This window comes from Musca domestica, unplaced genomic scaffold (assembly GCF_030504385.1).
Source record: "Musca domestica strain aabys unplaced genomic scaffold, Musca_domestica.polishedcontigs.V.1.1 56, whole genome shotgun sequence".
NCBI classification, from domain to species: domain Eukaryota; kingdom Metazoa; phylum Arthropoda; class Insecta; order Diptera; family Muscidae; genus Musca; species Musca domestica.
The window spans coordinates 2,515,074-2,531,617 of record NW_026712356.1 but is presented as its reverse complement, the minus strand read 5'-3'; the positions used below and the strand labels follow the sequence as shown (position 1 = coordinate 2,531,617).

At 36.8% G+C, this 16,544-nt stretch overlaps 3 protein-coding genes across 3 annotated transcripts; 2 read left to right on the top strand and 1 right to left on the bottom strand.

Annotated features, from left to right (window-relative positions):
- On the top strand, window positions 1-954 carry LOC131805449 (uncharacterized). The gene has a single exon (XM_059128610.1). The coding sequence runs from the start codon at window positions 1-3 to the stop codon at window positions 952-954; it is 954 nt and encodes a 317-aa protein (XP_058984593.1).
- A 3,181-nt stretch (window positions 955-4,135) lies between these two features.
- On the top strand, window positions 4,136-7,334 carry LOC101888547 (polyribonucleotide nucleotidyltransferase 1, mitochondrial). Its single transcript, XM_005188609.4, has 6 exons — window positions 4,136-4,368; window positions 4,437-4,856; window positions 4,915-5,458; window positions 5,519-5,646; window positions 5,904-6,810; window positions 6,873-7,334. Exons 1-6 carry the CDS (start codon window positions 4,241-4,243, stop codon window positions 7,065-7,067), a joined length of 2,322 nt encoding a protein of 773 aa, XP_005188666.2. The 5' UTR covers window positions 4,136-4,240; the 3' UTR covers window positions 7,068-7,334.
- On the bottom strand, window positions 7,128-16,181 carry LOC131805442 (eIF-2-alpha kinase GCN2). Its single transcript, XM_059128593.1, has 7 exons — window positions 15,708-16,181; window positions 15,380-15,561; window positions 12,452-13,585; window positions 10,375-11,713; window positions 8,449-10,314; window positions 8,217-8,386; window positions 7,128-7,900 (listed from the first exon to the last, which is right to left on the bottom strand). The coding sequence occupies exons 1-7, from the start codon at window positions 15,759-15,761 to the stop codon at window positions 7,774-7,776; spliced, it is 4,872 nt and encodes a 1,623-aa protein (XP_058984576.1). The 5' UTR covers window positions 15,762-16,181; the 3' UTR covers window positions 7,128-7,773.
- Window positions 16,182-16,544: the final 363 nt, after the last annotated feature.

The window sequence follows — 16,544 nt, the reverse complement described above, 5'->3', positions numbered from 1 at the left end:
ATGCATTCTTTGGAAAAAGCAGTTTCGGAAAAACATCGCGTAATCGTTCAACTAAATAAATTGGGATCACAAAATGCCTCCCACTCGAAATTAACGCTGGTACAAGTTCGTGCTAGACCCGAGCTGACTGACCCTTTTGTTGCATTGGGTTACGACACGTTACAAGTCAATCGGAAATCATCGTCTCAATTTTCCAGTTTGTCATCATCATCATCCTCACCTTCAAAGGCTAAATTGCATTTCGATTGCGTTGGCAATGGTTTTGACGCCCGGACACGTTCTGAGATGGCTTCGATGATGGCACATTTGTTGCTACAACAACGAAACTGTTGCATGATACGATGTGTGGCGAAACGTGAATCATCGGCCGCAGTTCTCAATCATTTGCTGGTCTGTGAGGTCGACAAGCGAATGCAATCGGCCCAGCTAAGTTTGAGCTGCATCCAATGTGAATATTTCGACATACGTAAATTCGATATGGTCAATTTGTTGGGCAGGCCTACACGCCGCAAGAAATTCCTAAGCACAATGGATCTGCAACGATGGCTAAATGGTGATTATCAGCAGTTAGTTGCCGGTTGTCAGGGTCAAGAGTGTTTGGATTTTCTATTCAGCTTTTCGGATAGAAATCGTATAATGTATGAGGTGAAATTTTCCTATATGCAAATTGTTGCCGGCAAATTGGATACGGATGGTAAAGTGGCCCTGAGTACGTGTTTGGCAAATTTGGATATAAGACCCAGGGGCAATACTTCAATGTTGGTGGATACCATACGGGATTATTACTCTGCCGAACAGGAAATGCAAATTTGGATGTTTTTCGAAATACCTGTCCAACAGCGGCTTGGTTTGAATGGAGCTGGTGATATTATGGATGATATGTTGAAATTAGCCAAGGCTGCCTATGCTGGTTTTAATTCAGCCAAAGTTAATAAGGTTGGAATCTGTAGATAAAATTTGGAGCTGTTAAAATTTTTAATTGATATTTATTTGAAATTATTAATGTTTGTGAAGTCTTGGCCTGATACAAAATCGATGAAAAATTCTCAATTTCTTTATTATAGAAATTCCATTTGTATGAATGTAAGATATGTCTCTAGCCAGTAAAAACAGACTTTTAATATTTCGAATTACATCAAGTAATAATAAAACCAAGTAAAAAATCTGTAAGTTCAGCCGGGCCGAACTTTGAATACCCTCTACCATTTGGAACGAATTTGGCAGTTTTCAAAAAAATAAAATTCGTTAAAAATTCTATTAAAATCTTAAAAATACCGAATGTAGCCATTATATTAGGGTCTATAAGACGACATGGACCTGAATCATCAAAATACAGAACATCGGGAAATACTACAATATGGGACAGACAATTTTCTGTCATAGGCTGTAGTATTCATTATAAACATCAAATACCAAATTTGAAACATGTTGCATGTGGTTTTTTATTTTAATTTAAGAAAAATAATTAGCAGCAAGTCCCGATGTGATGTATTTGCTTTCTACCGGTCAGGAAAAAATGAACCGGATATGTTAAGCTCGGTGCAGAAGTTGAAGAAATCAGTGTTGCCAACCGGTGTAAAACATAAACCCGAGAAATACAACTCTAATGTGTACGATAAAGGTAATTTGATGAATCAGGAAAATTGCGCGAGAATCCCGGAAAATTGTAAATTGCTGCGGCCTTATAAAAGGCATATCGGGGAAAAATCGAGGCAGTTTGTTTGATGTATTAGCAAAGAAGACATTTTTATTTGCTAATTAAAATATACTTGAAGAAAATCTCCCAAAAATTAAATTAAATTTTGTTTTTGTGTTTAATTAACACTTGTGTTTTATTGTTGTGTGTGAATGCGTTTGTGCGAACAAGTTAAAGTCAGTATTGTGTTGTATTGTATTATATTAATGGTGTTTAAATGTTTGTGTCTCCGATTCTATGAACGAAGGAGGTCAGCCAAAAATTTATGTTGAATTCCTTGGCGGAATTAATTGTTTCCAAGAAGGATTTATTCCAAGCCAAGTGAACTGTCCACTGGAACGGCAGCAAATTAAGTCAGCACCAACTACCATTGAAGTATTCATTGTGCCTAAGTCCGTGATGTCCAAAAACCTGGAATAATAAGATCAAATATGTATATGCTGACCAGGTAACAATACTTAAAAGAAAAAAGATCTACTTACCGGCGATGAGCAACGTTGTTTGCAATATTAATGCCCAGAGCCTGAGTGATTATTAACATCTAAAAGGGAGAAATGGAAATGAAACATTAGAAAATCTGAAAAAGAATTGTAAAAGTTTTTAACGCCAGATAGAATGCGACAAGTGTAGGGTTATCCCAGAAAATCCTATTAGAAATTAATTTATTGTGGGATCGAATATTAATGTCCCTTAGAACCACATAAGAGAGCTCTTTTGGGTGAGGAAATAATTTAGAAAAGCGCCCCGAGTTGACCGAAATTCAATAGGATAAGGTGGTAGTCCGAGGTGTTGACTTATCGATGTGTCAGGTGTTATGTCATGTTTATGTTAGAGGTTTTTGTAGGGTTAACCTACTTCAAGAGGATTTATTTGAAGTATAGGTAATGGATATGACAAGTTTAATCCAAATCCAGTAGGTTAACCCCTTTATATGTAAACGTACTGTTAGAAATTTAGAATTCTGACAAGAAAATAATGAAACCAATAAATTGTTTTAATGTCTAAGTGTTTAGATTAATATGAATTGCTAGTGTTTTTTTGTTAGGGAGGAAAATAGGATGATGTTGAAGTAAGGTAAGTGTGTGTGGAAAACGGGGCCCTTATAAATTGAATCGAAATCTTGGATGAGGATCTAAGGGTCAAGGTTGGGCGGGCTAAGTGTGGGAATTATTAACGCCAATTTCCCGTGTTATGGTCGTATGTGTTTCGTCGTTTTATTTTGATTTGTTTGTTGTAAATTCATGTTGTTCCTTTTTGATTGTTCGACCCCTAGGGCTGATGGTGGCAGGGTTGGGAATTCACCCCTAAACTGGTGCCCCGACTGAGCTAGATGAAACCCCACCATAGCGCTGTATCAGGTGTTACGCAACAAACAATTCCGTTGAATAATGTCGCTAAAATCGTCAAAATACCGAATATCGGGGGGTACAGCTATATGGGGGCTATTCGAAGATGTGGACCTTCACAGACAATTTTCTTTCTTAGGCTGTAGTATCCATTATGAACTTCTAATACCAAATTTGAAACAATTCCGGTGAATAATGTCGCTAAAATCAACAAAATACCGAAAAAGGGAGGTACCATTGTATGGAGGTATAACCCATTTTCAATACCAAAAATCCTGCAGACATAATACAAATTTGAGTAAAATTTTATCAACCTACTTCATTTCGTTCGGAAGCTTGAGTGATTTCCACAGACGGACGGACATCGCTAAATCGACATAGAATTTGATGCTAATCAGGAATATATATGCTTTGTGGGGGTTCGAGGTGTTATGAATGATAAATTTAATATACCGTACATACTATGGTGGAGGCATGGTAAAATAATAAAGGTAATCGCATCGACACAGCTGCTGGGACATTGAACTGTCTTTGTTAAAAAGTACATATCATAAAAACCTCCGATTAGCGTCGTATAGGAAAATATATACAAATCCACATATTTTTGACAAAACACTTTAAAAATTGTGAAATATCAATGTTTCCAATTTATTTTTCTACCATGGATGGAGTCATGGCAGAAGAATACAGGTAGATGCATCAACGCTTGGGAGCATTGATATGTCAAAAAATTGAAATGTTTTTTAAAATATATGTAGATTTTTATATGTTTTCTTATTCTAAGTCAGAAGGAGGCTATTATAATTCGCGTTTTTCAAAAAATTTTGCAAATTTAAATAATTTTTCATTCAACATTTTCAATTCCAAAATTGGTTTGACAGTTCATTGTCCCAGCAGCTGTGTCGACGCGTCTACCTATATTCTTCTACCATGGGTGGAGTGTAAAAAAATACTTTTGAATTAAATCGCATATGTAAACATGCTTTTATGTTATACGAACGCTTTTTAATGTTGTATGGCACCACTAACATTCTCAGCATTTCACATTTTCTTGCCACCAGAGGGCACTGTTATATTATTAAAATCGTTCCATGTGCCACAAATCAGCTGTTGTCGTGTTGCGGAAGGTGAGGAGGAATTTCTTTGACGGCTTGGGATTATTTTATAACAATTCTCGATTTCGTAAATTAAATTAGCGATGAAGTATCCCACAAACTATTTGAAACTGCTCAACTTTAGACTGCGTAATCATTCCTTTACACCAAGAAACCTTTTACATACATCCAACACAGAAGGACCACAATTAGAGGTAAAATTTTCAAATGGGTGAGTAGTTATGCAGGCAAAAAAAATCTTGTTTATTTCTTTGAAATTCAATTTGTATTCTATTACAGACGAAATCTCATTATGACAGCGGGCAAATATGCCCGATTCGCCAATGCCACTGCCGTGTGTGAAATGGGCGATACGGCTGTTATGGTAACTGCTGTCTCAAAGCAAAAACCAACACCGGGCACAAATTTCACACCTCTTGTAGTGGATTATCGTTTGAAAACAGCAGCCTCTGGTCGTATTCCAACCAATTTCTTTCGCCGTGAAATGGGTCCATCGGAAAAAGAAATTTTATCGGCTCGTCTTATTGACAGATCTGTGAGACCACTGTTCCCCGCCGAGTATAGAACAGAAACCCAATTGGTGTGTAATATGTTGGCCATGGATGCTGTATATTCGCCCGATGTGTTGGCTTTGAATGCCTCTTCATTGGCTTTAAGTTTAAGTGACATACCGTGGTATGGCCCCATTGGAGCTGTAAGGTAAAACATAATCTCTAACAACCTAAAAGTATTTAACTTATATTTTTTGTTTTTGCAGATTAGGTCTTTGTGATGGTGAAATAATTGTCAATCCCACACGCCGTGAACTTCAATCTTCCCAGTTGGATTTAGTGGTATCAGCTACCAAACAAAATCTCGTCGTTATGTTAGAGGGCAAGGGCAATGTAGTATTGCAACAGGATCTCCTCAAGGCCATAAAGCAAGGAACACGAGAAGCTCAAAGTATAGTTTCAGAAATTGAACGTCTGCAAAAACTTCATGGCAAAGAGAAGAGACCATTGGAACAAATCACCACAGTTGGTGAGGAAATTTCCGCTGCAGTGCGTAGCATGAGTGAAATGCGTTTACGTGAAATCTTCCAAGATGCTAGTCATGACAAAATATCCCGTGATGTGGCTGTAAATGATGTACGCACAAATGTAATTGACAAGGTGTGGTCCAGCTATCCCGATACCGAACCAGCCCTTATAACTGACGAGTTTAATCGTTTTTGTAAAACGATATTTAGAGAATTGATATTTGAAACTGATCGCAGATGTGATGGTCGTGATTTTGATAGTTTAAGAAATATTAGCTGTGAGGTAAGTGACATTTTTTATAAATAATTTAAATATTTAAAAAATATATCACTTACCTTTTAGGTGGATTTGTATAAACCTTTACATGGCTCGGCTCTATTTCAACGAGGCCAAACTCAAGTGTTCTGTACTGTATCTTTAGATTCCCAAGAATCTGCCATGAAACTGGATACTTTATCAGCTTTGGAAAGGTAAAAAGTTCAATTTGATCTGAGCGTTGAAATCGTCATAACATTTCATTTAATATGTATAAAATTCAGTAAATTATACAAAAAGAGAATAACATACGCAAATATCGTCGATTCCTACATATATATTTGTATAAGCTAAGAACCATTGGTTATAAATATATATATCTAGGAATCGACGATATTTGCGTATGTTATTTTCTTTTTGTATAATTTACTAAATTTTCATTTTATTTACCAATTGCTTTTTTATTTTACAGTGGAGTAAAAGCCAAAAACTTTATGTTACACTATGAATTCCCTCCATATGCCACCGGTGAAGTGGGCCGCGTTGGTGGTGTTGGCCGAAGGGAATTGGGACACGGAGCCTTAGCGGAAAAAGCCTTAGTACCTACACTGCCAAATGATTTTCCCTTTACTGTAAGACTGACATCAGAAGTGCTCGAATCGAACGGTTCCAGTTCTATGGCAACTGTTTGTGGTGGCTCTATGGCATTAATGGACGCCGGTGTACCCGTTTCATCACCTGCGGCCGGTGTTGCCATTGGTCTTGTGACAAAATATGAAAATAATGACACCAAACACTTACAAGACTATCGTATTTTAACCGATATTTTGGGCATAGAAGACTATCTAGGTGATATGGATATGAAAGTTGCGGGTACTCGTAAAGGTTTCACTGCAATACAAGCTGATTTGAAAATACCAGGCATTCCATTAAAAGTTGTTATGGAAGCACTACAAAAAGCCACCGATGCCAAAGCAAAAATATTGGACATAATGGGGGAGGCAATACGCGAACCAAGAAAAGTGAAAAAAGATTGTTGGCCAGTTACGGAGCGCATTACCGTGGAACCTCAACAACGGGCCCAGTTAATTGGACCAGGTGGCATAAATTTGAAAAAGCTTTACGTTGAAACCGGTTGTACAGCAACGACTGAAGATGAGACAACATTTACTCTGTTTGCACCATCCCAGTCAGCAATGCATGAAGCCAAGGAAATGATTGATACATTCTTAGTGCCGAAGGAAAGAATACCTGATTTAGAATTTGGTGGCATTTATACGGCAAAAATTACGGAAATACGTGATACTGGAGTTATGGTCATATTATATAATAACATGCCTCCAGCTTTACTGCATAATTCACAATTGGATCAAAGAAAAGTAATAATGCGTGAGGCCATTTCAGTTATTGTTACATTCATTCCTTTGCCTTTTTCTTGCAGGTTGCCCATCCCTCTGCCTTGGGCCTTGAAGTTGGCCAAGAAATTCAAGTGAAATACTTTGGCCGTGATCCTGTCTCAGGTTTTATGCGTCTCTCACGTAAAGTTCTACAACCCACTACCAGCATTATACGTAGCCTTAACAAATCCAATGCCAACGATGTACAAAATGAAAACTCACCATCTACATCCTCATGATCATAGTAGTCCTTGTTTACCAAAAACTAAATAGGTATAAATAATATTTGTTATTCTAAGTAATTTTAAATAGTTGTTTTATTTTTTATGATTTTGTTCGATAAAAAAATGAATGTTTTACATTTGTTATCTTTAGAAATGTATAAAAATCTTAAAGAAAAAAATGAAAATAAAAAGTTTTGCAAGTCTTGGAAATGCAAATGCGAAAATGAAACTTTTCAATATTTTGAAATTATGAAAATAAATGAAAAATAATTTCACATGTAATTCAACAATGGTTATTTCTCAAACTCAAATAGCTAAGGAATAGTTAAACATTTTTTTATACAAAATTCTATATTGAGATTATAAATTATGGTATATTTAACATTGGAAGATATGATTATTTTAAATAGAATTTATAAATTTATTTTTTTATTATTTTTAAGAGGTGGAGACAATTTACATTTTTTGCAGTTACAGCCATATTACCAGTTGATTTTGTGGGTATTGTTTCTTGTTGATTTTTCCTTTTGTAAAATGTAAAAAATCGATGTGAAACTTTCAGAAAGGACCGTTTCGTCAATAGGATATTTTAGGTAAGGATAACCATATTTCGAGCATCTCAAATCATGTATTTAAAGTAGTTGCCATGTCAATATCTAGTTGAATGATTATGACACTCCTCAATAGTTGATGTGTTGTATTCGACACTCTTCTTTTCTATTCATATTATAACGCGATAGTATGAATCAGTTATGCTATATAAGGCAACTATGGTTATTTTCGAATCGGTAATGTAATCTACAATTTCTTCACATATATCTGAAATGTATCGACGATTTTTTGGGAACCTGAAATAAAAAAAAAAATCATTCATTATAATTGTATTGGAAAGTTTTGAGGATGCAGTTTGAATATTTGTTTGAATTCAAGCTCTAGTCAAACACTGAAAATTATGTGCGAAAAACATCTGCTTATGTAAAGCGAGGATCTACATTGAAAATCCCATTTTCGACGGATGAGCTTGGAGTTCTTTCAATTGAAACTAAGAATGCCAGGAAAAGGATAAGCTTAACCTAAACAAAATAGGGCTCAGCGACTTTTGGTACATAGTTTTAGGCGTAAAACATAAACACCCCCAAATGCAATCGACCTTTGATAACTCACCTATCAATTACGCTATTAATTTCTTGTTCAGTCTCTTTGCGATCTACAGCTCGTGGATTAATAGCTGCTACAATGCCATTTAATGTACATGGTGATAACTCAACAACCAATACGGCAATGTTTTCTGTTTTAGCAAATTGTGCCAGAGTTGAAGACATTTGTTGTGTTACCTACAAAACAAATTCTTTAAATATTTCTTTTAAATTAAACAACAACAATTTCCATCACTCACCTGATTCTCCAAACGTCTACGATAGTTTGCCGACAGTTTATCTTGTGTCAAAGAAAATATAACTTGTATATTCGGTAAATTACTGAGACTGCTTGAACTTATGATATTCTTAACATTTGTACCCGACGCCGAGGTACTAAGGGCATTATCACCACGACTGCCATAGCTGCCACTGCCACCTCCACCGCCAAAACCACCATAATTTGTATTTGTCTGTTGAACGGAATATTCGCTGGATGCGTTGTAATTGTTTTCTTGGCGCACCGATAATTTTTGTATAAAATCTGCCAATTCTGAACGGGTAACATGACGTTCTTGGAAACGTTCCCTTTCCCACGACCGAATACGCAATGCCCCATTTTCGGCAACCAATATAACATGGCTAGCCCCCAGCTTGGCTAAATCTTGAGATTCATCACCGCTACATGTTACCGATTCGATAAAACTGCATCGTATACCAGCTGACCACAGCAGACGCATAATGTATGTAACATCTTTAAGGGGAGGCCTCGATCCCGAGACACATACACCCACATCTATAGTTCGACATTTTTGGGAATCTTCCGAGCCCATGGCAGCCACAAGTTTATCCAAGGAGAAAGAAAGGCCTGCACCACTTATACAACGATTCGGTAAATTTGGATTGAAACCTTGGGCTTGTTTTTGGAAATCCATTAACATACTGTCGTAACGTTCTCCCACAGCCAGTACAGATGGGCGGGATGAACGATTTGGCTTAACATCGGCAATCATTTGCCATATTAGGCCACCCGCAGCTGCTCGTTCATAGTTAATGGGTAAACCAGCAAAAATGTGTATCGGACATTTTACACCCAGGCTTTGAGCTAACAAAACAATCGACTCCATTTCTCTTAGCGCACCCTTTGCAAGAGAAGCTGCCTCTCCTTTACCTTTTACCAAAGATCTTAGCGACGAATCATCGGCACTATTTTTACCACTCATTTGGAAATTTGCCAGCAATAAATCAATTAGAGCCGAACCCGATGTTCGGGATTTTTCCATAATGCTATTCACAATCGAATGAAACTGAAATTTCGATATACGTCCTTCAATGTAATCCAATATGCTAGCAAAAAGATCTCCATACATTTCCTTCGGTACATTACAGTATAGGAGTATGGCTCGCAAAAGATTGGTGTGATTCATGCGTATCATCACATTCTTTTCCCTTGGATTTGGGATTTCCGAAGCTATTTCGAAGGCCAAGGATAAAAGCTCGGCATCAACTAAATGGCTTGCGGAATGGGGTGAAATGATATCGAAAGCACATTCGTAGTTTTGTTTCGGATGGAAGTTGAACACTTTTTCCTCACGATATACACGATCCACACAATAACGTCGTATCATATTCACCCCACTCATGGCGATGTGACGGGCGAATTCAGTGCGTAAATCACTTGGTAAAACTACCACACAACCAGAGTGTGTCATAAGTTTTACCGGATTTACCCAATGATTGGTGTGTTTAGTTAAAGGAGACATTAGCGGTGTATCAACTTCAATGGCGCCATGTTTACGAAACAGTGAAACCACCTTGCCCTTGACAAATTCAATCAATGGACTCAGAGTTACCAGGCTTTCAAGAACAACTGGAGTATTCCAGGATTTCATAGCGCGACTACCACCCATGTGGTAGGTGTGTTCCAAAACCTCATCGCTTTCTTGTTGCAGGCAACGTGCTACTATATGTTTGTAGGCTTTACTTTGTGGATTGGCCAGAGCATTTTTCAGCATTTCTTGCAATTCACTGGCCTCTAGCTGGGCCGGTGGCAGTAGATCAGATACCAATAATTCTTCAGCCGTGGGTCTTTGTGAGGGATCATGATTTAAAAGCCAACGCAGGAGCTGAAATTAAAAGACCTTTATTAGATTTTATTCCGTAGGTTGTAGATTTTGAAATCATACCTTTACAGTCTTTTCATTTTTGGGATTTGTTAGCATATAATTTGGTATAACAATATTGGGACTCCGTAGTTTTATAATAGTTTCAGCTCGCTCCATGCCTGTGGCAAATGGAGAATGGCACATTTCGAATAGGATGATACCCAACGTATACATATCAACCTTTTGGCTGTAGGTTGATTTAGAAGCATTGCCCGTCAATTCAGGGGCAACATACAAGGTGGTACCCACTTTGCCTGTTCCGGTACCATCTTCCATGGACGTTATTTGAGAAGCATGATTTTGTTGTGTGTTTTGCTCTTGATGCGATTGTAATGCCAAGAAACTTGTAGTGGCCAGACCAAAATCACCAATCTTAATTTGATCGTGAGAGTCCAAGAAAATGTTAACAGGTTTCAAATCTCGATGTATAATACCCTGTTGATGAATGTGTGACAGGCCTTCGGCAATTTCGCGAAATAGACGCCACAGACGATCAGTATTTGAATATAAATTATCATCGATGGCCGTTCGAAGGGTACATTTTTCACAAAATTCCATTTGTATGTACATGATTTGCATAATGGGTTTTGGCGATAGTACCTTCGATATTTCCGAATCAACTTCATCCACATCGTCATCATCTTCATCATCATATACTGCCGCTTCGCCATTCGAATCAACAAATTCAATTCCATCCGAATCGGAATCATCCATATGTGGTATATAACCATTCCAGAGGCTTGATGAATCCGTTTCAGTCTCTGTGGTAGCATTAGTGACTTGCGGTGATTTCGGGGGTTTAATACTTTCCACGCTCATGGACCAATCGCCGGACACCAATTTATCCATTTCTTCGACATCTTCCTCATTGACACTTTCTATCCAACTGTTGAAGTATCGCACTACATTTTCATGATTTAGTCGTGACAACAATTCCACTTCCCTCGTCATTTTCTTGTATAGCTGTTTGCTACGTGCCGGTAGCGGTATACGTTTTATGGCATATTCACGATTATCAAGTATATTTCGCACTTTGAGAACATCTCCAAAAGCTCCCTTGCCCAGATACATAAGAACTTCAAATTCCGTCCGTAGCCGAGACTGTGAGGTGGGTAAAGATGGTATGGAAAATGGTGCTAACGCTTGTGGTGTGGTTGGTTGTGCTGTTACATTGTTACGTTGCTTTAAATTTAGTGGAGCTACCGCTAAAGATGGTTTGCCACCACCGCCATTGGTTTTGTATGTGGTCAGCGCCATGGTTAGATGTTGATTTTCTTTATCCTCATTTGTGAACAGAGAGCAACGGAGAAATGGATGTTCCAAAAGTTCGGATGCGGATAATGTACGATCTGAATGGCATCTGAAAAAATAGGTAATCTTATTAGAATGATCGAGTAGTTAAGGAATGTTATCGAGTATTGGAGATATTAAAATTGATAATTCTGTTTATTAGAGAAATATTCAAAGTAAAGGATTTTTTCGAATGAAAATATAAAAGGAAACAAAATATGGAAGAATTAACTGGGATAAAACCAAAGGGCAGAGCAATTCTAGCTGTACTAAAAAAGGTTTTCGACATATTTAAAAACATCCTATCTCTGTTTTTGTGAATTGTCTCAAATGAATTGTTCATAAACCAGTTGATAATAAATATTTTTTTATTTATTTTCAATTTGTACAGTAACCTAGCCCATAGGGCCATGGACGGTTCCAAAAACTTCTATTCATGACTACTCTAACACTCTCAAATACACTCTGTCTAATTCTCAGAAGATTTTTTAAGATTTCAATCGTAATAATAGAAAAAATCGTAGAACATGGTTACAGATTAGGTTTCACATAGGCTGCAGTGCCACAGGGGTTCAATTAATAAGTGAGATTGAATTGATTCGCAGTAAGAGGTGTTACTATAATTAAAAGCATAATATAAGACTCAATCTGTAAGATATTCCACTTAATTATATAAATAAGATTTTTTTATGGAAATAGTTACAAATTAAAATAGGAAAAAAGAAATGTTATATCCACATCCAAACTACGATAAAATATTTGTCACTTCAATGAATACTAAACAATATCGTTAATAGGAGCACCTTACTTGTCAATAAAATCCCGCATTTCTGGTGTGTGCGTACTCATCAAACTGTCCACCAGGGTTCCCAAAGCTGGCAAATCTCCATGGGTTGATCTCTCTCCTGAACCACCAATTAGTTCCAACAAATTTGTAACTATTGAAAAATCAGTTACTCTTATTGTGCCACTATTATCCATAAACACCGTGGTGTCCAATAGATGGCTATGCGAAACACCTTTGTTGTGTAGAAACACTAAAGCCTCCAATACGCCTTTGGCCACACCTCTTACACCATCCATACACCAACCCAGGGCTGATGAAATGCTAAACACACTTGTGCCAAATACAAAATCCTGCACCAAATACACCAACAATCCTTCTTTGCGTTTAATACACAGCACACACTCATATTGGATGAGATTCTTATGATGTAGTTGGGCCAAAATGCTAACTTGTTTCTCTATCGATGCAATAATATCATCGACACGATGGCTGCCCGAACATTTTGGTTCGGAAGTGAGCCATAGGCATTTGCCACTCCCGCCACAGTGTTGTTCAATTTGAGAATATTTTATATTCCATTCAGTGATGTAGACCAATTGACCCGTGTCAATATCGATTCCTGTATAGGCAATACAGCCCTTTTGTGAATGTCCCAAACAGCTGCCGCGTCTTATTTGTCGGCCCACTTTGTGGAAGTATAACGTTTCACTATTGCGATGTTCCACACATCTTGTGAGATAGATTTGCCCACGATAATATGGTGACGAGCTCTCCGAACTTTCCGAGGAGCTGGGATGTCGATGATTCGACTCGCTCATACTGCGACGTGGTTCACGTCGTTTTGCCTCTGATTTAAACATTTCTTTGCGCCGCTCAACCTCCTCGATAAGATTTTGTCTCTCTTGATTTTCACGTTGTTTTTTCATATCAAGTAACTCCTGTTCCCGTTGTTGTTTTTGTTGTAACATTTCATCATAAAAAGATCCACGTGGTGGTTTATTGTGTTTCAGCAGAAATGCTTGTACCGTCTGGGCGAGTTCATAGATCATAACTTCTCCGCGTAATTCTTGAGATTGTTGCTGCAATTCTTGGAGTAATTCCTCTATTAGTTGATCCGAAATGCCTTTCGATTCTTCCAGGGTGACTTTGGGTGCTCTGAAACGGTTTAAGAAATAAAATCAGATAATAATTAAAATTTTGATATTTATTTAAATAATTTAAGCTTATTTTTTAAAATATCTAGCCTTCAATTCAGGATAATAACCTATGTTGATGATTTTACTAAAAAACTGATTTTTTTTTTAAATTTGCTACCCTGCCTAGTTGAATTTTGGAGAGGAGTCGTTGCCATCATTTTTTTCGGCATAAAAATTATATTTTTATTGCTTCAAGTTCCCTTCAGGTCACCCCTCATATATTTATGCATTCTATATTATTTTGATTACAATAATATTATGGTTATTAATGAGAAATTCATACTTTCTGAGATAGGGGTTTTGAAAACTCTCTAAACTAGACAATATTGATGTCGTTTAAAAGGTAACAATGGGTACTTTTCAATGATTTGAAACAAGTAAAGAATACAAGAGTCGGTCTGCCCATGGAATAGACTGAATTTCGGTGGCAGATACTCCTGTGGACAGGTAAAAACTAGGCTACGGAAACAAAAAGGTTCTGTAAAAAAAGGTACTGTAAATATCTAGGGATTACAAACGTTCTCTTATGAACATGAGCAAAAGTCGGTCTTGTGTCAAATACAGGGTGAGATGAAAAAACTGCAATCAACTGCAGACTGCTGTCATTTCTAAGCCACTCGTCCGAAAAAAAACTAAAGAGTTGCTTCGCTTGGCCGAAAGTGGTGAACTGCCGAATTTAGTTTTCTCCGATGAGAAAACATTCGTTGTCCAGCAAAAAAAAATGATCGTGTTTACTTGCCAAAGAGGCCAGCTGAAAATGTGCACCTTCGGTTGGCCACCAGATTGTTGCTCTCCGCTTTTATTAATCGACCGTGGCATCCAGAATAAATGCCGAATATTATGGCGAAAATATTCTGTAGGGTGTATTAAAGCCTTGGGCCCGCAAATATTTTGGCCGCAGACCCTGGACATTCCAACAGGACTCAGCACCATCGCACACTGCACGCGCCACCCAAGTATGGTGACATTCCCGCGCCGGGAATGAGCCAAAATACAGCAGAGCATCGTGTGACGGTTTCATTGGCCGTTTGAAGGCCATAATTCGTGCCAAGGGTGACCAATTCGAACAAATCCTCACTTATTTCAAAATTGGATGGTATTTCCGACATGTTTTTTTTTTTCATTCAATAAAATTAAAGTTTTTTTATCTCACCCTGCACAATACAAAACAAAGCTACGCAAGCAAAAATGTTATTTTAAATTGGAATTTTACTGTAAATATCTATGGATTACAAACGGTCCCTTATGAATAGCAGCAAAAGTCGGTCTTGGGGCAGATAAATCATTGAGCTACTGGAGCAAGATTCTCCTTTTAATAGAACTTTTTGACAAAGACAGTTAAAGTCAGCTTTAAACCATGATTTTTTATTTAAAACAGAGATTTTTAAGAAAAATATCTCGAAAAGTATTTATTTTTCATTAATATCCATTCTTTTTAAATTCTTTAGTTGGTTTCAATTGATACCACCTGAAAAGGACCTTCGCAAGCTTTTCAATAACATCGGGAAACTACTTCAAATAATATTCAATTTAACAATCCAATGATATAGTTAACATGTTTTTTTTTTTTAAATTTGCTCTTCATATAAGTATATAATAAATGTAAATATGCATAAAAATATTTTGTTTCTATTTAAAATCTTGAATTCGATTTAAAATAAAAAAAGGATACAAAAAAAACTCTTCCAATTGGAATAAATAGTATTTTCCTGAGCTCTTTTCTTATCACAATTACAAAAATGATTACACTTACACCTTTGGATATTTGGAGGGACACACCACATGAAGTTTGGTACGAACATGTACCTCCGGTTGGCCATTCGATGAATCTCTCAGCGGTGTCAGCATAATTCGAATATCCGTTGGTTTCCATTGTGAAGGTGTGGCACTGCTGTTATATGGACGCAAATCTTCAACATCGTTGCCAAAAATTGACTACCAAAGAAGACAACATAAAAATTAATTGCGTCTCAAATTAAAACCAAAATATTCTTCAATGAAACATAACCCTACTCAACAACATACAAACATATGTATATACTTGGGTGTATTTGTGCGATTGCATAGTCTATGATGTTTACCTTTATCGCTTCCAGTTCTTGCATTTGTCTTTCACGAAACGACTCTTTTGCCATTTTGTCAGTGAGTTCTATTTCTTTCTAAGACATCAATTCTTTGCCGGCAAAATGTACACTAGTGGTCTTATTTAGCTACAATGTCATCGAAATATAATCAATTAACCTTGCTCCAATTTTCACAGCATATTTAAAATATGGGAAATTATATGTGAAAATCTCCCTGCGGTTCCTGGTGCTCCTCCTCAGTAATGACAGCTGTTGCCTTTGTTAACTTCATACAAATGTTCATATTCCGTCGGCTGTTTGCTTTGCCTCCTTGGAAGTGGTTTTAATTAATGTTTTTATTATTGAAAATCTGTATAACAGAACGTGTTTGTGTTATTTTTAAATACAGTGTGTATATTTTTGTTTTTGTTATTGTTTTCCGGTAAAAATTTCACACCTTACTTAATAGAAGAATTCACAGTACAGAGTTTATTGGCGTCATGAAAGACGCCGTAGAAAGTTGAGGTAAGTCGAATATAACGATAAAGTTCTGGAATCAAAACAAAACACTCAATTGTCAAAATGTCAAATTGTAAATGTCAGCGTTGCCATATCACATTTAATCCATACAATGAAGAGATTATATTATTATTCATAGCACAAATATAAAAACTAGAACAAAGATAGCCCGTAAATACATTTTTTTTCTTTTTGTGCCCATATTCTGTCAAAACATATACACAATTTTTGTATGTGTATTGTTTTGAATTAAAAAGAATAAATTTGAAATTATTTTAAATTTAGATGCAACAAAAATTCGCATTTTCCACGTTAACGGGCAACAAAATGTATTAT